Source organism: Anabas testudineus, chromosome 16 (assembly GCF_900324465.2).
Source record: "Anabas testudineus chromosome 16, fAnaTes1.2, whole genome shotgun sequence".
Lineage (NCBI taxonomy): Eukaryota > Metazoa > Chordata > Actinopteri > Anabantiformes > Anabantidae > Anabas > Anabas testudineus.
The window spans coordinates 8053998-8078471 of record NC_046625.1 but is presented as its reverse complement, the minus strand read 5'-3'; the positions used below and the strand labels follow the sequence as shown (position 1 = coordinate 8078471).

Genomic DNA, 24474 nt, shown 5'->3' with positions numbered 1-24474 from the left:
TGCTGTGGGATCAATAAGTGCACAGCGAAATCTGCTTTTAATGCCTGTGAAGACACCTCTGAGATAATGTCCCTAAAGTGCATGTATAGCCGTGATAGATATTCTATAGGCTTTGGCACCCTCTGCAGGATTTCAGAAGCACCGCCAAATTAAAGCAGGCAAGTTCCTTCCTTGATTGAGCATTGTGTAGCATAACGAAACTGTATTTCCACATTTTATTGTAACTTCTACACTAATATACATTCACCAAAACTAAAATAGACACCTACATTTTTAGAAAAACATGTTTGCATCCACAATGAACTTTATCAGCTTGGGTTGCTTTGATTAGTCATATTTGGTCAAGGAGCCTGCTCGTTGTTTAAATCTCTAGGTGGCACTGTGGCCCTAAATGAAGCCACTAAATCATGACATCATTCCTCACCAGCTACTGAACAGTCAACTGTGTTGCATATGGAAATGTAATCATCATCCTTTGTTAACTGAACAAATTTCCTTCGTTGTCATGGCATCATGGATCAATCTGTACAAACTGCATCTGATATGTGAACTGCAAAGAGAGCAAAACATTAATATGGCAGCACACGTGATATTGTGACAGTGGAGAGCGTTTGGCCACTGATGAAAAGCTGTACTGGCTCACTGATGAACAGCTCCCTGGACACCATTTCAAACTGCACCCTGTAGTGAGCTTTTGCTGGTTAGAGGATATGAAAACAGTACCATTAATGGCCATTCACTGCCCTGTAGACTAAATGACATTTAAACCAGGCAGCCAGAAATCTACTTGAGGACTTCATGCTCCGACCTGCACGTCTGGCAAGCCCAGCTTAGTGTTCACACTCCAGCAGGGAAAGAGCTCATCAGGTCAACTAGCTTGTGCACACCGTTTATTTTCCTTGCATATAAAAATGGCTTAAAAAACTTGAACAAGGCCAATGAATCATGAGCCCAAAGACCAATTCCTTTGAGTCAGACAAAGTGTGTGCACTACTTAAAAATACTGAGCAGACCATTTACATCCTTCAGTACATCTTAATTGCTGACATTAATAAAAAGGACGACACAGCATTTGACTTTCTCCAAAAAAGATTTATTAAACAGTTTTCTTGTTTGCAGCAGCAACCTAGAGAGGAAAAAACAAAAACACGAGGCATATACAGGGTTAGAGTGCTGTTAACATGTCTTCAAATCAAAATTCTAAGTACTTGCTAAGGGGAGGAAAACTGTATTGTGATTTGTTTCGTGTGCCATAGTTGGCAAAAACAGTCCCAATTATTTAGTAATTGCAACCAAACAATTCTTTCCATCGGTTTAACATTTGAATATTCTACTGATTTACAGGTTATTTTTGAAATTTGTTTTCACATTATGACCTACTGCAAGTGTGTTTCAATGGGAATGTGCCACTTAATGGAGTAAGATGCTATCAAAATCCAATTTCATGGGGACTTGAGTGAACAGAGTTTGGAAGAGAAACTATACTCCAGTTGCTGCCAAAAACATTGTGAATTGTCAACTGATAGTACACAGCAGAAATGTCACTTAAATCTCTTAAAGCCATCAGAAATTACACAAAAACAAGTTCATAAAGAGGTAGCAGAACCACACCAACATGCTTTGACAGTTGTGCACAGCAGGTAGGTGGGGCTGGGCCCAGGTCTGCTCATTTGCATACTGCTCATTAGCATGGGTAAACAAGGAGAAAACTGGTGCCATACGGCAGACTTGCCAAGCATGAAATTCCCTCCTCATGTTTACCCCTTTACCCTTGGATTATCACAACACTGCTGCCTCTCTCCTCATTTCTGACAAGGCCCAACTGCAATTTTTTTCCCTTACTGTGTGACACAAGACACATAACTCACTTGGCTGGCAGAGGAAAATTGCCTACGGACAAGTGTTTTAAAGAGCTTTGTGTGATGAAGTGACACTGGGGCCGTGTACTTCCGCAACAGACAAGGTGTCGCATCAAAGCTAAGGGATGATATTTCTGTAATCTTATACACTTACAGCACCACCTCAAGTGCATCTAAACTTTACATGAAATAGCAGAATATCATCCACAGGATAGTGAAAACATGTGCCTGGACAACATGAGGTCGCTTTGACATTCATTCCACAAGCTTGGGAGCCCAAAACTGGCCCGTTTAAATTTAAACAGTGGGTTAGTTTAGACTTTAGCATTTAAAACAGTGGGAAAACAACTCCCATTTATTTTCTATTCAAAAAAAAACAAAAAAAAAAATAAAAAAACGTATAGCAAACAAGTACAAATGTCAATGAGGTGACAGGTGGGAGTTCCACCACAAACCTTGTGTTCTTATTGCTGTGATAATTCTAAATGTTCATTACCGAGGTCATAATAGATGTTGGAGTCATTCTTGAGAGCATTACATTATGGTTGATATGTTTTGACCCACCTATTTACATAAACACTTAACTGGAGATCATCTTTTTCCAAATATTGCTGGGCTCAGTATGTCAATTTGTCATTTCACTTTATTCTGTTACAGAGTTATGAAACAGTGAAGGTGTTTAAAAGGGGCCAGCAAATTATGTTGACATTCTCCTATAATGAAGATCTCGTACCAAGTTTAAACCTTTTAAACCACATTTCTGTGCCCCTCTTTATTTTTCTGTTCTGTTTATTTCTATTTATCAGGCTTAGTCTCTTTTGCTTGAATACAAAGTACTGAGACAGTCTTAAGTGTTAGTACTTTTTACTCATACAGAATTTGACCAGCGCTCAAATCAAGTATCAAGTATTACACTATATTAAAATGGATATGTAACTGTTTATGCTTTTCTCTGACTTTTGCTCAAATCCAATAATCGAAGTCAACATATTTCTGTGTATATAAACATCAATGACGGCTTAGTTTCTCACCTGGCCAGCAATTCTGTCCAGGTCTCTGGTTCCTTGCGCGGTTAGTCTGCGACCACTGCGGAAAATAAAGCAACAATTAGAAGTCGAACAAGAATTAAACACCACAATGCACATCAACCTAGCTAATGTGGCCAAAAATCAATACACAAAATGCTTAAATCACCAATATCTACTTCACACCACATTGAACATAGTATTACAATCAGGGAAAGGTATTGGTCAATTTCAAAGACATCGGAAAAAATTAGTCATTGTCAACTCTGAAACAAAGGCCAATTTTAAATGGAATTTCATTTTCCTGCTCATTTCAACTGATTGAAAAGGAAGCCAATCAATTAGTCGCCTTGTTACATAGTGATTACATCTTTATTGCAGACTGGCAGAATTTCTTTTCTCCTGCATTCAGAGGTTTCATAGTTATCGAGGATCATATCGATTGGCCAATATCATCATGGTTTAGCATAGATGAAATATAGTGGGGAACTGAAGAGAATATACAACTGAGTACTGCACTAATTAGCGTGAGTGTGTAGGGGGAACTATTCAGTGCACACAGCACCCCTGCAAACAAACATGCCACCATACACATACTGCGATGTCTCAATCCAAGTACGAAGACAATACAAAGCCTAACAAAATGGTCAGGTTAAAAATCCACACCCCTTACACTTGTGAACATTTAATCATTCTGCCTAGTTTGTTTAAAATTAAGTAGATAATAATAAAATAATTTAGGCTTAATGTTATGCGAGACCTAGTCAATATAACAAATGAAGACTCACCCATTGGGATCCTTCTCAATCATCTTGAGCAGCTCGAGGGCTTGCAGCACCTTACGAGCCACGTTCTTTGATCCTACGCTGTAGTGGGCAGGGCACACACCGTTCCTCTTGCGAGCTCCATAGATCTTGGTCATGGAGCCAACACCAGCACCTCCACGGAGGTACAAGTGACGGACTGTGGATGCTGAGGGAGCAGCAGAAATGGGGGTGTCAGATGTAATGTGTTACATAGAGGGACCTTCCTCTCAAAATAAAATTAAAAAGTGTGTAAGACAACAAAATAATGAGTAATTCTATTTAATATTTAATGAGAAACGTACCAAAGTCCGATGAAAAGCAAAGACAATAACTCGATAACACAGAGAGTATAATCCTTTTTTCAATTACAAGTTCAAGATAAACAGAATCAATGGAAACAACCCTTCTTTGCTTTTCAAGCACCATTACAAGGTTTAGATGCAAAACTGTTGTGGGAATACAGGGGCTTGGGCTCCATCAATAGCATTCATAAGTTATATTCCTTTTAAAACGAAAATTTAAGTCAAAAATAAAAATTGCATTTAGTCATTTGGCGACACCTTTGTCCAAAACAGCTTACAAGTGAGATACAAGGTACAAGGCAAAGGCAGGTAAGCGTAAGGGGGTATTGCCTATAGACCCCTACTGGAGGTAGCCACTACTGTAGTACCACTACACTATCCAGCCACTTGCATGACTTGGAATCACACACTTTTCACAAGACACAGGAAACCAATCATTAAGATCAGTTAAATCTATGTCTAAAGACAACTTAGTTAGATATGGGAGGTTCCAACATGAGCATGTAGTTAAATAACACTTGTGTAATTATTAGTTAAATATGTGGAATATTAAAAGAACTAACTAAAAAATGTTGCCTTTCTGGCATCTAAAGACACAGCGGCCACTGGCAAACGATAAAGAACCAATACTGGACTTACCAGCTCTGATGTAGAACCAGTTCTCATCACTGGGGGCCAGCTCCTTGTGCTTACCCAGCTTGACAAGGTCTACCCAGTCAGGCACCTTCAGCTTTCCTGACCTGGAGACAGCAAAGAAGTTTCAGCATAAATTTAACCAGAACAAAATACCATATAAATCTTCCAACCATTATACTGCACTATAATTCTCAATTAGTTACATCTTTGTACAACTGACAATGAATTATACTATGGTTTAAAAAGAAAAGCAACCTCTATTGATTACTGATGGATACAGGTTTAATTTAAATTAATAAAATGTGGGGACACATGACACTCACTTTTTAAGGAAGGCCGCCAGGGCACGGACAAACTCCTGTTGGTTGACGTCTTTCACTGTGACACCCGGCATCTGAATGAGAGTTGGAAGACACCAACATTACATTTAACGCAGTCTCTAGTATAACAGAGGCTATTATTAAGTCAGAGGCTGTTCACTGTCCCGTTGGAATACAGTGATGCCACACGGAACATGTGTATTAGGCTAACGACATCAATTGCTCAGAGGCTAAAACACAGACCTGGATATGCGCATACTTGAATGCTCTGCTGAGCGTAAACGTGATGTGATTAACAAGCAATGTCAAATAATCCGTGCATGTAACAGAACCAACAATTTACGCTTTTAATGTGTAAAAGCTCTAGACTAAAGTTGCGCGACTTCAACCGGCATTAGCACACGTCGGAGCAGGAGAGTAAGCTAGCTAACGTTATTTGACCGGTCTCGGGACACGCTGAAACCCCTCACTATAGATAAAAACTACTGACTCGTCTCAGTATAACGCATTAGTAATAGGTTTTTTTTTGGCAATATGCATTATTAACTTTTAAATTTCAGTAAAACGCTAAATCGGGTCAGCTAGCATCTAGCAGGCCTCAACGAGGTAGCATGGGGGCGGCCATTACTAACAGACCTACAGTATGAGCGCAACATTCAACTAAACTCCTAAAATACATAATACACGTCTAATGGCCTCTCACAGGGCTCAGCCAATTTATTAATCTGATCATTATACCCAGTGTGGCCACGTTTCAAGGATAAAATATTACATTTTAAAGTATTTTATTGCCATATAGACGAGGAAGATAAAATAGCGCTTTACCTTGCTTGTGGACAGCGAAGGGAAGAGGGTGGAACGGGGTTTCCAACCCGTGTTAAAACGGGCAAATCTCGTTTAGTTACGCGAGATCTTGGAGTTGTTTTTTGCAGCGATGCCTCTCATCACAGTGAACAAGTCATGATGGTGTCAGAGGGGAAAAGCAGCACAGTTCACACTTTGTCACTTTTAAGATCTCCATTATTTTCATCACTGCACTTCATTTACAGGGGCAAAATACAAATAAAAGTAGTTATTTAGATAGGCTACAATCTGGTGCTAACGTACTACTACCTTAGAATAAACACACATGAAAAAGGACAAATGTGCTCATGCAGTGTGGATTCATTCTAGTTCAATTCTAGTTGTGTGATCTGTTTTTACCGTGCCCTCCTCGGGGTCTCCTCTTCCACCATCCACAAACTGTAGCTGAATGTTCAGGATAAATTGACTTTGTTAATCTCTATTGTTGATTTGCATTGTGGATATGTTTTTTGTGAAATGGAGCCCTCTCAAACGGGCTTAGTGTGCCCCTGCCTGGAGCTTGGCCCTTTTGGCAGACAGTGGCAGAATGATTTGTAGACATATTGATATGCTTGAGTGATTTTTTGGAAATATAGGCACATTTTCCAGGCCATGACTGTCAGCCCTTCAGTTCAGTGTAACTCATTTGCATGTAAAAACTAAAGTAAACATTTTGAGCACACAGAACTCAGTTTTCAATGATTTTCAGTAGCTCCAGGCTCTGTCTCTTGGTTGTCATTGGAGCTTTACATAATTCCTCAGTTTGCTGGAAAGTAGTATTAGATGAACTGTTTAAAATCACAGGAACAACATTGATAATGTAAAGTATAGGCCTCGAGGTATATTATTTATTTAGGATATGCATTTCCTCCACATTAAAATTTAGTCCAGTATAAGCTACACTGGTGTGCTTATTCTGTTTTATGGAACAATGCTTTTTAGATAACAGTGTTTGAGATGTCTCTGATATCACTGCTCATCTTTATCACGTCCAACTCATAGCCACTCCATCAGAGAGCAAATGGCTTTTCAAGTTAACAGCTGCCTCTTACTTCTGTTTGTCTTTCCCGAATTAAAAGAGACTTCAAAGAATCAAAGAAAACCTGATTGGAAAATGTTTTTACTCTTAAGACTGAAGACTACACATTGTTCTGTGTATGTGTGTGCATGTCCATTCATGCTCATACTGTATACGTTCGTGCGTGTCTTCCTTATTTACATAATTCCCCTGCTGGCAGCGATGGTGTTGCCCTTTGCACATCTCGGATGGAAAGGGCAGCCATGCTCCAACATTGACACAATTGATATGTTTGCAGAGACAGGAGAGAGAGATAGAAGGCAGGTGGATAAGCAGAGGTTTATGAATCAGGTTTACTCTGTCAGCGAGGGCAGACAGTTTTGAGTGAGAGGTGAGAGGGATAGAGATTCTGGAGAAAAATAAAAAGGCTCAGGTTATACAGAGGATAGGATACAGAGCTTTATATAAACTCTCTGTGCCACAACAGGGCTTCACAACAGGTAACTGTACCTTTTATCCTAATTAACTTTGATATTATATCAACTTTCAGGCAACTTCTCTCTAAATGGCAGTAACCGTGCTGAAAGGTCTGATCTTATAGTTTGAATGTTCAAGAGGTTAATTGATTATTTAAGGCAATTAAATACGCTAGGAGTGACCACATCAATTTGAATTGAAAATTCACACAACGTGGATTAAACTCCATTAATTACTTCAGTAAATCAATTTTGCTGAGGCCCTTCAAGTGGTGAGACAGGAGACAACTGTGTAAAGTGATTATAAGCAGCATAAAGAGGTTATTTCAGCCAGTCATGATTATTATGGAAAAGTGACGACTAACACCAAATGTTCTAAAAAGGTCAAACTAATTATGTGGAATGGACAGGTGGCACATTGCAGCAGCAAATCTGCTATTTTAATATTCATCCACTCACTGCTTTATGTGAGTCCATTGTTTGAAAATGCACTAAAATTAGCTGCCAATCATTTTTGAGTACATTTGCTGAAAATTACTCATCGGGGGAGAGTGTGTTTACGTGATTGAGCATCAGTGTTCATGTATTTACTCATAAATGTCTAGGCCTATTTGTGTTTCAGGGAGTGTGAGTGTGCAAATGATGCATGGTGGGCCAGAGGGACAAGAGAGACAAAACAAAGAGGAGAGAGAAGAGAGTGTTAACACTATGTTGCCACCCAGCTTGGTGCTTGCTGCTCTGTGTTTGCATGGTGCTCACATCCTCAGTGGAGAGGTTCTGTCAGCTCTGGTCTGGCCTGACCTTTTCACTCTCTGGGCACGTTTACAGCTCTCCAATGCCTTTCAAAATATCTACTCTTTCCCTGCCTGTCTCTCTGCCCTATAGCACAAACATACAGCATATTATCTATCCTTCCACATCTGTACTTTTCTCGCCATCTTGCCAACTGTTTCTATTATTCTGACCTATATGCTTAACCTTAAAACCAGTCACTCGATTCTTTTTTTGTATTCCCTCTAGTCTTTGTGTCTCTCCATGTTCCACTATTCCTTTGACACTGCAAACGAATACCGCAGGGCAGTCTTGAAGAACCATGTGCAAACTTAGGGCAGGGGTGGCAAATAGTGTGGGAGTCAGTGAGCCCATTTTTGCATAAGCATCAATACATTTATCTTTATTTTTTTCTCTTTAACATCATCACCACTAATGGCTTTTTAAACTGTAGTGAAACATATTATTTGCATTTATCAATCTTTATGTCTTTCTTTTATTACCTCCCCCAGACATGGAATTCATGTGGCTATACTCCCTGTGCCAGTGTGTCCTATCCATATCAGTAATTGTGGTCAGTGTGAGGTTGTGTATGGCAGTCAGTGGCAGAAAGACGGTGACTGACGTCCGGGAGCGATCTCAGGGTGCCACTCTCCAACCTGGGAGTGTTTCATGCTGTCTTCGCCTGTGCTTGGGCTCGGTGGGGGCTGTAGGGGGTTTAGTGGAAGCTCCCGTGAATGTGTTACTCAACCTGCGAACACCCCAGTGCCTGTACACCTGCATTACCATGGTGTGTTGCCCCCTGCTGGTCAGGCAGTTTACCATGTTCCTGTTCATGCTGCTCACATTGGACAACCACATGCAGTACCAACTGGCAGACAGGTCAGTCTGGAGCATGCAAATAAATAAAGTATGTCAAGATGTGCCATGGTATCAACACAATGATACATTAAATCAGATTCATCTTAAGTGTTCATAGGTTTATTTTTATACCCGCTGCTTATACTGCCATCTGAAAAACAAGAATGAGCAAATATCGATAGGAATAACCTTATGATCATTAAGTTAGATGTTTGTGCACTTTCCTGTGATTTTTTTTTAAAAACAGCTACCTGTAGTCAGTTACAGAAATTAATCACACTCAGTAGATACTACAGCCTATTGAGCAAATCAATAATTTTTTTAAATTCAATTTTATACTTTTTGGTTAACTACTCAATTTCTTATGCATTTTTAGTCATAACTCCATTAAAATATTTCCACATTCTTGTGTTTTTGGTACCAGGTACTCCTCGGTGGTGACCCGTCGACGAGCTTTGTGTGTGGTTCTGTTGTGCTGGGTGGCCTCTGTTCTGGCTTCCTTTGCCCAGTTCATCGGCTCAAATCTCTTCGACACCTGGAAAAGCGGTGGCACTGGTCAGGAAACAGCTGGCATTGGGCTGAATGGCAACTGGACGACTTCTTTACCCTATCTAACTCCTTCCCCGCCCTCTAGGTACCATCAAGAACGCAAGGTCATTGGGAAGAACCTTCCCTATGGAGGCTTTCTGTCCAAGTTTTATGTGGAAGACATGCACAACTTTACCTATGCTGAAATTCACAGCAGCCACTGGGGAGTGTGTGCCCCTGACATTATTCTCAGTCCCCAATTCCTGGTCTATGTTCATGGAATGGCAGTGTTCATGCTCCCCTTGCTCTGCCTGTTGGGCATTTACATTGACCTGCTATGTATGAAGCCCAGGAAGGCTCCTTTTAGTCATGCACACCCCCCAAAACATTACTCCTCCCGTGTCCGTTTTCTCACTCTGTCCATTTCTCTGCTTGTCCTGCTGTGCCTGCCTGTGCTGATTATTCACGCTCTCTTGCTTTCCCCTCACAATACCAATCTCCTTGTTTGGGTTCATGCAGTTGCCCTGTTCCTCTTCCAGATGTACAGTCTTGTGCCCCAGATCCTCTTCACTCCTCCACAGAAACGGGTGAGGAAAGAACAGGCATCCTTTCCTCTTTCTATTCCTAACCTTCCACCTGCAGTAGCCCCGTCCAAAGTAAAATCTGTCCGTATGGCTCTGTGTGAGGCGGTGCAGTCAGCTCCGTGGTCTTCAGCCAAACACTCCCTTAAAGCCAAAGTGTGTCCAGAGGTCTAAATTCTTTGCAAAGTGGAGGATCTGAGCTGTTGCTTCAAGCATAAATAGTTTTCATTAACTAAAAGCTGCCAAAGCTAAATAATCTTCCCATACAATGTTCCGTCCATGTTGTTTTGGTGGTATAAAAATAACTAGTGTTTGAAACAAATTGCTTGTTGACTAAACAAGACTAAATACAACACATTTCTATTTGTTGTTTCCCGATCAACAACCTTGTGCCAGGACATCACGAAAAACACACAAATGAAAAGGCCAGTTAATTAACAGGTCCCACACCAAATGTCAGAGAGAAAATGAAGTCTCTAGATGATGAATGCTATACTACCACAGATGTCTGTTTCCTTTGACTGTTCTTCCTATGGGTCTTATTCTAAGCCTGTTTTAAGTCTCTGCTAAGCCAGCCACCAGTAATGTAGATGTATGAGTGACAGCGTTTAATTAAACATTCATTAATAACATAGTGGTCCAGAGAGGACGCAGCATTGTAGAGAAAACATAATTAACCTGGTTATGACACAATCTTCTTGGCTGTTTTGATTAAACTTGTAAATACAATGTGAAGCTCTCTCGTAATAAAAAAGGCCTTGCTCACACTAATTGGATTGTTCATCTTGAACCGTGCTGATGTAAGAAATCACTGATGGAGAAAAAAGAAGAAATCCATCTCTTTTTTGCATGAAACACGAGCGCGACAGTCAACACGCTCTCTTTCTTCTTTTTCAGTTTCTCGTAATCACAGATATGCCTTTTCTCTCAGATTTGAGATTTGTTGTTGGCTCTTTCTGTTCATAGTCTTCCATTTCTTTCTGCTGATTTTGTGTTTAGTTTCCATTTATCCTCTCACTTCTCATGTCTTACCCTGCTTAATGTAGCCACTTTATATTATTAAAAATGCACAAAGTACAGTGTATCTTCTATCATTGCAAAGCCCCCTGATGGGAACACATTATTGATGGAGAAATCTGGTAAAGGGAAAAAAGATTTCCCCAGCTTCCCTGGTGTGGCTGCCCATTCAATTGTTCTGTCTGCCTGAAAGCTTCCTGATTATGCTAGGCTTCGACACACTCAGCCACCTCAATCAATGCCCCATGCTATGCTGCTGCTCTGTACACACCTCCGTGCTTTGCTGGTCACACTGCCAAGGCCATTGAATATAAGCTGTGTTCACCATCTCAGGGTCACTAGGGTTGGCTTTAAAGATGGATGAAACTGTGTCTAATCCAGCATGTAGCCACCAGAAATATAAAGAGTTTATTTTTGGATGGACTGTGATGTTTACTGCAACTCATAGAAATGAAATATGACTATCATAAATGGGCCATAAACATGAAATTCTCTGATGTGAACCTGTTCCGGGACGTTAATTGGTGAAACTAGCATCAATGAAAACTGTTTGAGTGATTCATAGACTTCTTGCTGTCATAATTGGCTGGATGGTACATTTATTCATGTCATAAACTTGGGTATGAATGCAACTGACTGTTTTCTGGCTTGTCTCTGTCTCATTTTTGCTTATGTCTATCGATTCAGTAATCACCCTCTATGATCACAATGGTTCTTTGATTGTCATCTGGTCCAGCAGCAGAACCACATTATTATGGTCAGATAATGGCCAGTTGCCCAGGATGCATCAGACCAAGTGGTAAGAGCATTAGTAAGTCCTGTGAATTTGACTGTGATTAAATCTTTCCCTGAAAAAAACAACCACCCATAAACAAACAAACAAAAAACATAAAAAACTGAACTTTTTTTCTTTTTTCTGTGAGTTACTGTCTCAAACAAACACAACCAGGCAGAATGCTGGGAATCCCACAGGAAAACAAGAGATGAAACCATTGTTTGAAGGACATACTTCTGTTTGAAAGACTTATAAACATAGACTATATTTTCCATTTTATTATCCATCGACACAGGTGGGTCTGATAGGAGCTACCTGCTCTACCTTTGCGTCATCATAAACTGAAGATATTTCTGGTGTTGACTTGTGTATGTGTGTATGTGAATTGATTGTTGGCCAGAGTGTCAACTCATGCTGGTAGTGCCTGGCAAGTCCATTACTTTGATTGCCGTTTGACAATCTGTCTTTATGACAGGCGACCATGGAGCCTTGCCATCGATGGGAAGAGAAACACATCGATCTATCACCCGACGACCTCCGGCGGCTTTCAAATCTAGCCCTGCACACAGATGGACATGTTGAGTGCCTCTCGACAGAATCGGGTATTGACTATGTGGAAGTTAATGGCAGAGTCATATTTTTCTTTGTGCATCTGACTCGACCGTCCTGTCAGCCTTTCTTCCCCGCTATCTGTCCTTATGATTCATTAGCGGCGCCACAGAATTTTCTGTTTTGTTTATTCTATCTACTCTGAATAAGCTGCCAGTTATAACCAGCACCACAGCCTTCATCTTGTTTCTCCCCAACTATAACTCCACTATTCCCCATTGATCTCATCACATGCTCCATCTCCTGTTTTCTTTTCGCAGGATTTCAAAAACAAAACCTGCTAATTACAAAGTAAATACACCCAAAAACTAGACAAATTCCCAAGGTTATTTTTGGATTCTTTTTTATTTTGTCGTGCTTTGTATCTTTCCCCTATAAAGAAATAGTTAGCTATATATCAACAATGACACATGGACTCTAAAATAAACAAGAGTGAAAGACAGGAGAAGAGACGACTAGGCACAGGAGACAAAGAGAGAGAAAGACTGGGAAGGAGGAAAGGGAAGAGGAAAAGAGCAGAAAAAAAGACAGCAATTTCTCTACAGTAGAACCAAAAACAAACAATGGGAAGTATACATTTCTTTAACATTTACAATTATAATAATAACAACAGCAATAATAATAATAATTATAACAGTAACAACAATTGTAATTGCTCAAATAATGATAATTCATAAAAAATCAATAAGACCTCTGGTTTTCTCATGAAACAAATTAAAGTTTTTTTTTTTATTTTTTATTTTCTTTAAAGATCACTGGACAGTAGTTTGTTCGGCTTTGCACCTCTATAGGCTAATATTCTGTGTTAGTATATAGTTGCTTCATAATGCTTTTCAATAGTAAACTGTTTTCTCGTTTCTTAAAAGTTTCATTTAATTTATGTTGCTGTTCTTTTTTTTTATACAAATAAGGAATTCAGAGATATGTATACTGTTCTGTCAACATGTTTACTGTACGTATGGATGTGTGCATGTGTCTGCAAATGTGTGGTAGCATTCAGAAAAAAACAAAACAAAACATCCAGCCATTATATTTTCCCATTCATTCGTTTTGCTATCACTCCTCGTGCCCTCCTTTTTAAGACTTTTAAACCTTTTTATCCTCTTAATGACATTCTAAAATAATTAAGCTTTTCTTTAATGGCTTGGCAAGTCATATTCCTTTCTTCTTTGTCAGGAACACAGTCCAACTCTAATCCTTTCAGTATTAGGAGCCAACAAAGGAGGAGTGATAGAGGGGGACAGACAGAGAGAAAGAGAGATACTGTATAAGCACGAGGGGAGAGGATGGTAATAGGTAAATGAAGAAAAGGAGATGCAGAGTAAATTAAAAAAAAAGGAGAACCATCTTTCCTTTACTGTTACAGTGAAAGGAAAAAAACATCACTAAAAGCTGATTTTCTTTCTCAGATTATCAGTCATCAAACAGGAACAGCAAAACAGTACACTTATCTTGTTCATAAAGTATGTACAGTGCTTCCTGTGACTCTGGGTGTACACACTCCAGTGTTGTTAGGGGATTAAATATGTGTTGCACTCTGTAGGCAAAACGCTCTGGCAATTTTAAATATTTAAATTTTCTAGCACTCAATAGCTCCTGGTCAACTCTCTCTCCACCTCCTCAGTTACCCCTCCCTCCTTACATACTACTCCCACTGTCTCTGCCAGTTAAAGATTGAGTTTTGCGAAATGGATGGTTTTCTTCAGGCATGGAATTACAGCAATCATCTGCCTCTAATTCCCCTTCCGCTGTGGCGGCTCCATGGGCAGGGTGCCGGTTTTCTTTGTGCTCCCTGCTTCCCTCTCGATCAAAATAATTATGGCATCATTTCGTTATTGTCTATATTCACCTCACCCTCTACCCGCTCTTTCTTGCTGTCAGTTTCTCTGACTTACAGTATATGGCACAGTTACTAATGGCTGGTGGGTCTATAGGCTCTCTTTTTCTCATTCTGTCTCTGTGTTTACGTGTGTGGAGAATATGGCGTGAAATGGAGCGGGATGGATTGGCTGTGTGCAGTATCTGTATACAGTCGTTCTCAGAAGGCCGCCTGTTATGGCGCATTGTATAGAAGTGTGTGTGTGTTTTTGTGTGTGTGTGTGTGCATTTGTATACTGTATATAAGAAGGGAAACAGGGAAAGGAAAGGGATAGAAGGATGAGGTCAGAAGAGACAGGGACAGGGAAGGGGTAGGGCTACAGTAGGTACTCCTTCTTGCCCTGACTTGCGTCGTTCCCATTAAGGAAGGCCTCCTGAACTTCTCCATGTTCGTCCAACCCACTGGCCTCATGGGTAAGATAGGAACCTGAATGAAAAGAGAGAGCAAGAGACAAAGAGAGAGAGAAAGAGAGAGAGACGGAGAGGGAGATCCGAGGGGGAAGGTTAGGTGGCAAAGCGTCATGATCACTGCAGCGTCATGCAGCATTATCAAACAAATCAGCGCTAAAATTGTTGAGTACCATACCTGTAACTGATTAATTTATTAGTTAACTGATTGTTAGGTCAATACCAAGCAAGAATAGGCTCTCGGGTGCGGTACGAGCCTACAGGTGGAAATTAGGGGTTTGGGATGATTGTGTGAATAGACAAGGCAAAAGAAAAGGAGGAAAAGATAATAGAGAATAAAAGACAGGAGGAGAGATTGGCAGAAAAGGGTGGAGGGAAGGTTAGGTGCAAGAGTACAATGGCACGTTTGCATCACTCAGAAAACCCATGAAACACATTTTAATGCTCTTCAGGCTTGTATGATTAATGATTCAGTGCAGTACAGGTTGAAGGGAGTAAGAACTGCTCTAGCCATCTTCCAGCTGGAGTGTCCCTTCAGTCCAGGGGTGAGTGACACGCTCATTCTTTTTACTGCAGAAGTTGACTGGCACACTGACAGGCACAACGGGCAGAAGACAAAGCCCTAATGGCTCTGTCTCAACACTGATTGGCTGTAATAGTCCTGTCTTAGTGCCGATTGGCGGTCAAACCATAGTGAACGTTGACTGACAGCTTGTCTAGCCATAGGATAAGAAATGGCTGTTTGCAGCTGGCTACACTGTTCCTGGATCATTTCTTGGCAGCTGTGGTGTATAGTCAAAGGCTGCCAACACAGTGGCACTTAAAAAGATAGGGAATGCAGGGAGGCTGCTTTTGATAGATGAGCCTCGATACTAACATCTAGTCATAAAACATGGAGACCACACCTACATTTCCCACCCCACTCTAACTCTTCCACTGTCCTAGCCAAGGTCATTTATCATGGACAGTGCCTGACTGGAGAGGAGCATCCCATCTTGTCTGCTGTGTGCTGACAATTTTACACCTTGGTTTAAAAGATTATTTTCAAAGAATATGGATGTAACTGGCCTCCAATTATATTTTCCGCACATTAAGTCAGAAATGAGAAACAGGGACTTTGAAAATTGTTATGAAATGTGCCAAAACACGTCCCCTGCTTGGGAAAGAAACTTTGGTGTGTGTATTTGTGATTGAGCGTGTGTGTGTGCATGTGTGTGTGGTTGTGTGTGTTACCTTTCTGTCGGACAGAGCACCAGATGGTGACAATAAGGACACAGATGACAGTGAAAACCAGAAGTGCCAGAACACCACCTATCACTGCATATGGTACTGCACTGTGTGTCTCTACCACTGCACCAGGATCTGAAAAAGAACAAGAAAGACAAATAGTTTGTGTGGGTGGAGTGTGGTGCAGAGAGTGTAATAAGGAGATATAGCAAGGAGAGTAGTGCAGGTAAAAAAAATGAGACAAAGACAGGGTTGGATCAAAAATGAAAGCAGGAGAAGCATAGGGAAAAAAGAGAAAAGGGTGAGAAAAAGAAAGCACATTAAAACGCCAGCGTGGGTGAGAGTACAAAGAGCGAGACAGGAGAAAAGAAAAGTCAATATCTTCCACCCAACTTGCATTATCACCTTTAATCACCCCCCCACTGTACAGAATGGCAGGCAGTCAGAATACGGAAAAAGGTAGAAAAAAAGGTGGAGAAATGAGGAGAGTGAATAAAGAAATAAGTATGTCAGCCTCTGAAACCCCACTCCAGCCAAGCACCTGTCAAGAGCACAATGCATTTTGAATGAGGGAAACTCGGAGTGTTTTTACACCTAGAGTATATGCAGCCCTGGGAAATGAAATCAAACACTTCACCTGAGAATGAGTGAAGACAGATAAAAAGACAAGAAAGACAAGTTAAATTCTGTGACATTTTGTAGAATAAAATAGTAGCAGTAAGGAATTAATCACGCCAACTTCACCTTTCACCAACTTTTAGTGAAGGTTAAAAACAGAAAAACACTGAAGGGAAATACAGATAAGTGTTAAAGTGATTGGTATTGGCTATTTCTTTATATCACTTACACTATTGAGACTGTTGGTCAAACAAAACATCCAATCATGATGTCCATATTTCTGTACGGACATTTTGTGCACTAAACAATTAATCCATAGCTATTTCAGGTGACACAATAATTTCCAACTCAGCTGTTACTGCATCAACAGATAAGACAAAGCTTCTGTGTGTGTACAATCTTATTAGTGAATACTGGCTGAAAATAAAAGCAGCTGATTAATAAAGTGCAGTGTAAAGAAAGAAATGGTTAGTAAGGTGCACGTTAAGGTTATTTGTAGAGCAAAAACAACTCTTTGGGTCTCGGTTTGTGTATAGTAATAACAAATGTCTTTTTTTAATAGGACGGAAGTGGTCTAGTGTAAGAACAGCTTAGGTCAATGTCAGGGAAGAACACATAGTTATTGATGCAGCTCTTGTACCTTGACAGAGTGGAATTAAAACATGAATCATTAATACAGTCCAAACACTTGGTGAAGTGAGGAGGAAGGAGTGACCGAGCAGGGAAGAGAAAAGTACAAGTAAGGGGATTAAAAACGGAAGAAAGAGATGGTGCATTCTTGTACTTGTGTCTCATCAAGCACTGTGACAAACCGCAACACATTCCTGTTTATGTGCAAGATACAGCGTGTGCAAGTAAAGATGTTACATGACAGGATCAAGCAATCTGCCCAAGCAATCCACAGAGGATGAAGAAGCAAACACTCAAGTGCTCTACCTTTACCTCACACCACCTTGTTTCTAATCCACTGTAGCCCAGTGCTCCACAGGAAGTGACTGACAGTATTAAGAAGCATGTTGTTTCTCTGCGGAGGCCCTCAGATTATACATCAACATCGACTAAACGTTATGAAGCTGCAGTTTTTCTTATGACTCTTTATGACATCTCCACATATGCCCAGCAGGTGAACAACCTCTACCTGCCACAGACAGTGGCAGAAGCAACAGAAGAAGAAGAGGGATGCGCCCGCTCTCTTTGCTTCATCTCTCTTTCTGAGCAACAGAGAAGAGACAGAGAGCAGCCAAAGGTGTAGAAAGAAAGAAGAGATACCGGTGAGTATGTGTTTGTGTGAAACTATGCATGAGATGAACAGACTGTGAGGGAAACTAGTGAAATAGAGTGTGCAGCCTTACGCACACATACAGGGTAGCACAGTGGTGCCAAGCAGCCGTTCTTTTTCCTGCTGTGTAACACTCATCTGAGAAAATACAGTTAGACAACCACCTGGACTCCTCATCTCTCTCTTTCTCTTTCTGTATTTATGCATGTTTGTGAGTGTGTGCAGATACATTTGTTTGTGTAGCCTCTTCTAGGACCTCCAGAGGCCAGTGTCAGTCAGTTAAAGACTGGGTGCATTGCCAGTTCCTTAAACTCTTAATGTAGACTCATTAACAATGCCAGCCAAGCACCGAGAGACCTACCCCATATCACACATACACACACGTACACAAATGCTGACTGGGCAATGTGTGTGTGGGGAGCATCAAACAGCCTGTGATAAGAAAGAGGTGGAGGGTGGGTGGTTGTGCACGGTGCATAACTAAGTGTGTGAAGGCCCGTACACTCGTGCGCATACAGGGCAAAGGAAGGTTGCAGCAGAAAAAGGATGTGTGTGTGTTTGTGTGTGGGCCACCTGAGAGCCATCAAACGAGTATGGGAGTGGAAGACACCAAAGGAGAACATGGAAGGGCGCGAAGAGAGATGGAGAGTAGCACAGCCAGAATTAAAAGGTGTGCGTGTGTGTGTTACCTTTCGGGTCCGGAACGAAGCTGGATGTTAGGAGGGTTGGGGTGGCGGGATAGGAGGTGATTGGTTGGGTGGTGGAAGGAGTGGGAGGGACCGTGGAAGTGAGAGACACATTATCTACAGACAGACAGGGAATGGGATAACACATACACAAACGCCATTATCTACCTCATGCAGTGACATTTCAACACAGACGTTGCAGGATTTTACAGCAAAGTTACTACTGCACATAAAACACGACACATGCTTTGTTGTGGCTGAGTATTAATTGAGTTACACGGCTTCTCTGCTTCAGCATTCTGCATGATAATCATTGGACGGAAGCAGCGCAGACGCCTCATTTAATTGAATGAATTTAGAGGGGGAAGCACAGACGTAAAACACAAGAAACAAAGGAAAAGGCTTATTTTAAACATGCTGATCAGCAGTTGAGGCCGATGCCATTTTGATACCAGAGACAAATGTTGCTAATTATTTTCCCCCACTGACTGTGGAATCGATCTCAACCCCTGACAAGCAATAACGACACAGACAAATGGTGTTTTCAGGTGGACCTCTATACCAGCTCATAGTGGTAAAGAAGAGGTTTACAATGGGAAAGGCATGCTTTAAAGCAGGGGCTGAGGAGAATTACACCTGGCAGACTGACATTCATCTACGAAGCAAATGGAATATATAGGAACACATATTCTATCACTGACACATTTTCTATGGTACAATGGCAGGAGAGACAGAGACATTGTCTGTGACAGATGCATTCCCAGTGGAACAGTGCCATGCAGGGACAGTCTCATTCAGTGTTGAACAATAACTTGGATCTTGACACATTCTCCACATCAATGGCTGGTGCACAATGGTAGGTAGAGAGGTGGAAACAGACAAGTTCATACTGCTGTTAAAGACAAAAATAATGGCTGACACAAACTAAAAGAGAGATGGAAAAGTGAGCGTGGGAGTGTGTGTCTGCGTGCGTATCAGCACTTTCAGAATGAATAACATGCCACTTCATCAAACAATCTCTATAAACCCCAACATGCAAGGTAGTCTCTGTACTTCAAGTCGCAGGACACACACACACACACACACACACTGATGCAGAAACATAAGCAGCTTGTTTTGAAATACATAGAGGCTTGTACACACATACACATATCCACACCACATGTCCACGCCTAGTTGCGCAATTACACACAATTCCCAATGCACACGCACACATATAACACTCACAAAGGCACACACACACACACACACACACACACACACACACACACACACACACACACACACTGCCCTTTCTGCTCAGGAGTAATTTAATGGTAAGTATTCCTCTGTCTCTTCTATCCCTTTCTCCCACTGGCCCCAAGATCATCAATCTCTTTTTGCACTCTTCTTATGTCAGCACTATCCCCCCCCCCCCCCTCCTATTTTTTTTTTTTTTTTTCATGCCCAGCTTTGGTCGTCTTCTCTCTGTGAAGAAATGTACTGTACATGATGCATAGTGTACTTAGCAAAAAAGTTTTATGTGAAGAGAAAGTAAGAGAGATGGGGGAAGGTAAATTGGACCACAGAGAGCAAGAGAAATTACCCTACAGTCTCCTAAGCGTGTGCGTCTCCTATTGCTCTCCGCTATGTGTGCATATGAGTTACATGTGTGAGTGGATACATGTATGTGTGCATGGGTCACTTGAGCCTGGGGCCTGAGGATTTATGGCTGGGGTTACTGCATTAATTAACTGGACTCTGATTCATTTCCCTTGACGATCACAAATGACCTAAAATACTTCTTTCCCACTATTTCCAACTTTTTCTTATCTTTCTCCCAGCGTCTCTCTTACTTCATTTCCCCCTTTCCTCTTCACCAATCTCTCTTACCTCACTTGCACTCCCTCCCTCCTTCACTTTCCCTCACTCTGCTGCCTCTGTGGTTTCATTCCTCCGTGACTATGTTCCCTCACTGCCTCTCTTCAACTTAATTAAGTAGAATGCTATACAGCTGTCGTTCTCTTGGCCGATAGCATCCCTTTTTTTCTACATCATATTGTTATTCATTAACACTATATGGCTGCCAATCAGGCACACAGCCCATGTTATTTGCAGGGATGGATGTGGTGGCACTTGTGATAATGACGTCTATCCTTGTATCTCATTCTTGCAGAAGTATGCCTGAGGATACTGTGCCGCTATTTTGGTTGAACCCTGTTATTTTTTCAAGTGTAGTCTTTCTGATTATAAAGGCCTTGTCCAGAGCACTGGTGCTTCCAGCTGTTAATCAGTGTTTTTGAATGAAGACACTGGTCAGAGGTCGACTGTTGAGGCCAGCACAGATTGGCTGGAGAGTCATTCAAAATTTACTCAGACACCAATATGATGTCTGTGTGTTGTCGTGTGCTGGGGAAAATGGCGAAGAAGAAATTATTTTTCAGACAAAATTGACTCTGTATTATCTCTGTCTGGCTTCCTCTGCCACTAGCCCCCAACCTTTTTCCATTTTCATTCTCATTCTATGTTTTTTGAAAGTCTCACTTCATTAAACAGAGGTCTACGTATGTTTTTCATTCCAATTATCCTGACAGCTCATTACAATAGCTGAGAAGACACACTCTAATCCCAGGTCACCTAGCATCCCTCTCCATTTGACTATGTAACTATCTTTTGGCCTTTCTATAACTCCCCTTTCCTTTCCAAGAAGCTTTCTATAAAACTATTAGTCTCCCTATTCTTCCACTTGCTCACTTCCTGTTTGCAGATGCATGCATGTACATTTACATATACATGAATTACAAATACGCTATCACTAACTGTTCTTATCTGTCCACCTCCACCTCTCTTGTTCTCTCTCAATCTCCCACACTCTCTCATGCAATTCAATTGTAATTGGTTATATTGGCTTGGTGATTCATCTGATTGCAGCAGCTCAGTTCTGTTACTGGAGGAAGCCTTCTGGGTTTTCACCAAACAATCAGCCACATACTTACCAGTCACATACACAAGCATTCACGTACACCTGTGCTTATACACATGCATAAAAAAAAATCCAATTTATTCTTAACAATGGTAGCAAAGAGATGAAAGAACCAACAGAGGCCACATGCTTTTGAGATTCTGCAGAATCGTGCTGTAAGCATATAAAGCACTTAATAATCGAGCTCCATTATAGCTTAAAGACCTCATAGTTCCATATTTTCCAAGCAGAACACTTTGTTCTCAGAGTGCAGGTTTACTTCCGATTCCTAGAGTTTACAAATGTAGAATGGGAGTCAGAGCCTTTAGCTATCAAGTTAAGCTCGCTAGATAATCAAGCTTGTCTATCTATTCAAATGCCTCTGTTGAATGTTATTAACTTTGTCCTCTCTGTCTCTCTTAGTTGTGCTTCCTCCTCTCTGTACTCCTCTGCAGGTATCCTCGGCCTCAGTGCAGTTACTTGCCCAGGGCAATGAGGTTGTTGGGGTTTCTATATAATTCTGTATACAGTAACATTTTGTAAGGTCTTAAACCTTTAACACTGTAAAGTGCATTGAGATGACTTCTGTTGTGATTTGAAAAAATTCAGAAAACTGAATTCAATTTAATATGTATAATGTGCATGAATGTGTAGGACTGTGTGTGCTCTGTGATTCATTCACATTTATATTATTAGTGACTTTCTAAAAAGTTGCAGAACATTCCATTGTATTAACTGCACACACATACATAACACTAATAATATCCCTTTCTCAAAATCTTAACACGTTAAAACCAATGACACACACACACACACAAACACACACACACACACATATGCAGAGTTGCATGTACACACAAGTGACTCAAGACAACTCAAATGAAGCTCAGCTTCAATACATCACGTCTTTGCTACAGTGCGGACTCCCTGGAGAGTTTCCCACTCCTCGCTCTGTGTTCTCTTTCGCCCACATTAAGCCCGTCTCCCTTCATAAAGTGACAGAGCCTAAAGCACCTGCAACAAATTGGCAGACACTTTTGCCTGGGATGGTGCTCAGTGTACAGACCCTGATGGCAGATAACTCTCACAGAGGGAAGGTTGACATGAAATAAGAGGGAGAGAGACGAGAGAAAGCACTGGTAGTTTTGCTGCACCTGAAATAAAATGGTTTCTTTTCTGCCGACTCATCATTTGCAGCATATTCTCCAGCACTCCCTCCTTGCCCCTGCCTCCTCCCACAGGTCACAGTGGGGTTCCCTGTGGGAAGGCTGGAAGCCAACTAAACTGACATTCTGTTCATCTGACAGGCCATGGTTCTGAATATTAACCTGCATGCAACCTTCATTGTCCTTCTTCTCTCCCTTTTCATCCACCCTTCACTCCCTTCCTCCATGTACCCATCTATCCCTCCCCAACTCCTCACTAACACATCTCTGTGCCTTATTCTAAAAAGCTACGCCGTGAAGACACTGAACTGCAGCTGAACTGAGACCAGAGGGCAAACCAGTGGCAAGGTGAGAAAAGGATAAAAGGGCATGGGAGGAGTGGATGGAAGGAGATCAAATGGACCGGAGGTGTAAAAGAGGTGAGAACACTGGGCAGAGAGAGAACGTAATCGGGAGTGGGACAGAGAAGAAGCAGTTACAGAAGAGAGAGAATATAATGAGAGTAGAAAAAAGGTATGGTAAGACAAAGAGAGAATGATGGAGAGGATGAAATTGTTCTGACTGCAGTAGAAAATAAGCTAAAAGAGAATGAAAAAGTAAGAGGAGCAGAAGTGGAATGAGGCTGTATCTCCTTTCTATCACAAAAGTCTTTAGGAATAACTGAAGAGCTTTGTTACAAAATGAGATATTCACTATTTGAAAAAAGAAAAAACTAAGACACCTACTATTACAATGTGGGTGCTGGAGAGAAAAAAAAACACACATTGTGGATAAGTGTTAGAGTTGTGAGTCATCCTCAGCATATTTTACAGCATGGAATCTCATTTTTCAGCACTGACCAATGAACTTCAGATTTAATCATCAGAATATTGCAACTCTCCTACATCATATTAAGTCATGCACTATGGTTGATTTGCATTGGCAGTGATGTATAGCATGCTGTTTGCAAGTTATGGTACATTTACCAAGACACACACACATGACTGGAAACATTGCCTGAATGATGTTGTTCTGACATTACCTGAGGAATTAACTCGACATTAACCAGATTAATAGTTTTAACATACAGGAAAATCAAAAGAGAATTCAACGTGATAGCTGGATCAACACCTCAGAGCTCTGTAAGATAAAGTTTGAAACAATCTGCCCTGTGGGTGAGTACAGATCTTTCTCAAGTACAGCAAACCACCACAGATACAGGAATACAGCAGGAGGATTTAAGAAACTGATTGCTAGAAAGCCACGGTGCAGAGAGAGGAGCTGGTGCTTAGTTTACGTAGGTTATGTGGAATTCTGGCCTTTTATGGATTTTGTGGAGTTTGTTTCAGGCAACATTCCTTATTCCTTTTATTTCAAACGAAGAGAGTAGAGGAAAGAGAAGAAAGTGAAATAAATCACATTAATGACCAGCATAGAGCAACTGCATGAAATAAAGAAGATAAATGATGAAATGTAAGACAGAAGAAATACCACAGGAAAAAAAAAAACACAAAACAAATGAAGGCGACAGCAAAAGATGGTGAGGGAGGAAGCTGAGGAGGAGGGAAAAAGAACATTTTTCTACAAAGATGGCAACACACATAAAAGCTCGACATGTCTAACCTTCTAGGATAGACAGAGAGAGATAGTGAAAGGCAGAGGAAAAGAGGGAGAGAGAGAGAAGGAAGTGGGTGGGGATGTCACCTTTCATCTTGCCACTGTTTCCACCCTTGATGCCTGGGAAAAGCTGCCATTATGTGTGCCGTTTGATGCTAGATATACTTGTACAAGAGTGTGTGCTTGTTGATCGTGTGAGTGCGCATGAAGGAGAGAGAGCGTTAGCGTGATGGATGAGGGCATGCTAA

At 41.1% G+C, this 24474-nt stretch overlaps 3 protein-coding genes across 6 annotated transcripts in view; 1 reads left to right on the top strand and 2 right to left on the bottom strand.

Moving 5' to 3' along the window:
* Window positions 1-1024: 1024 nt before the first annotated feature.
* rps19 (ribosomal protein S19) lies at window positions 1025-5815 on the bottom strand. The gene is made up of 6 exons (XM_026371084.1): window positions 5774-5815; window positions 4952-5022; window positions 4632-4732; window positions 3673-3856; window positions 2891-2945; window positions 1025-1126 (listed from the first exon to the last, which is right to left on the bottom strand). The coding sequence occupies exons 2-6, from the start codon at window positions 5020-5022 to the stop codon at window positions 1097-1099; spliced, it is 441 nt and encodes a 146-aa protein (XP_026226869.1). The 5' UTR covers window positions 5774-5815; the 3' UTR covers window positions 1025-1096.
* Window positions 5816-8570: 2755 nt separating this feature from the next.
* LOC113169066 (adenosine receptor A1-like) lies at window positions 8571-10200 on the top strand. The gene is made up of 2 exons (XM_026370202.1): window positions 8571-8938; window positions 9342-10200. The coding sequence occupies exons 1-2, from the start codon at window positions 8571-8573 to the stop codon at window positions 10198-10200; spliced, it is 1227 nt and encodes a 408-aa protein (XP_026225987.1).
* A 2553-nt stretch (window positions 10201-12753) lies between these two features.
* Window positions 12754-24474, bottom strand: part of cadm4 (cell adhesion molecule 4) — a 130970-nt gene continuing 119249 nt past the window's right edge. For 2 of the 4 annotated variants that reach the window (XM_026370815.1, XM_026370814.1), the window contains exons 7-9: window positions 18527-18640; window positions 15947-16075; window positions 12754-14732 (exon numbers count right to left, since the gene is read on the bottom strand). In XM_026370815.1, the coding sequence (XP_026226600.1) occupies window positions 14623-14732; window positions 15947-16075; window positions 18527-18640 (353 nt within the window). In that variant the 3' untranslated portion in view covers window positions 12754-14622. Of the gene's footprint in view, window positions 14733-14891; window positions 14971-15946; window positions 16076-18526; window positions 18641-24474 lie in introns of all 4 variants that reach the window. The other 2 variants (XM_026370816.1, XM_026370817.1) reach the window with 2 other exon arrangements.

Coding starts and splice junctions, on each gene's coding strand:
- LOC113169066 (XM_026370202.1), top strand. CDS start 8,571: ATGGAATTCATGTGGCTATACTCCCTGTGCCAGTGTGTCCTATCCATA. Junction 8,939..9,341: donor CAGTACCAACTGGCAGACAG/GTCAGTCTGGAG, acceptor TTTTGGTACCAG/GTACTCCTCGGTGGTGACCC.
- rps19 (XM_026371084.1), bottom strand. CDS start 5,022: ATGCCGGGTGTCACAGTGAAAGACGTCAACCAACAGGAGTTTGTCCGT. Junction 4,733..4,951: donor CTGGCGGCCTTCCTTAAAAA/GTGAGTGTCATG, acceptor TGCTGTCTCCAG/GTCAGGAAAGCTGAAGGTGC. Junction 3,857..4,631: donor CTGGTTCTACATCAGAGCTG/GTAAGTCCAGTA, acceptor CTGCTCCCTCAG/CATCCACAGTCCGTCACTTG.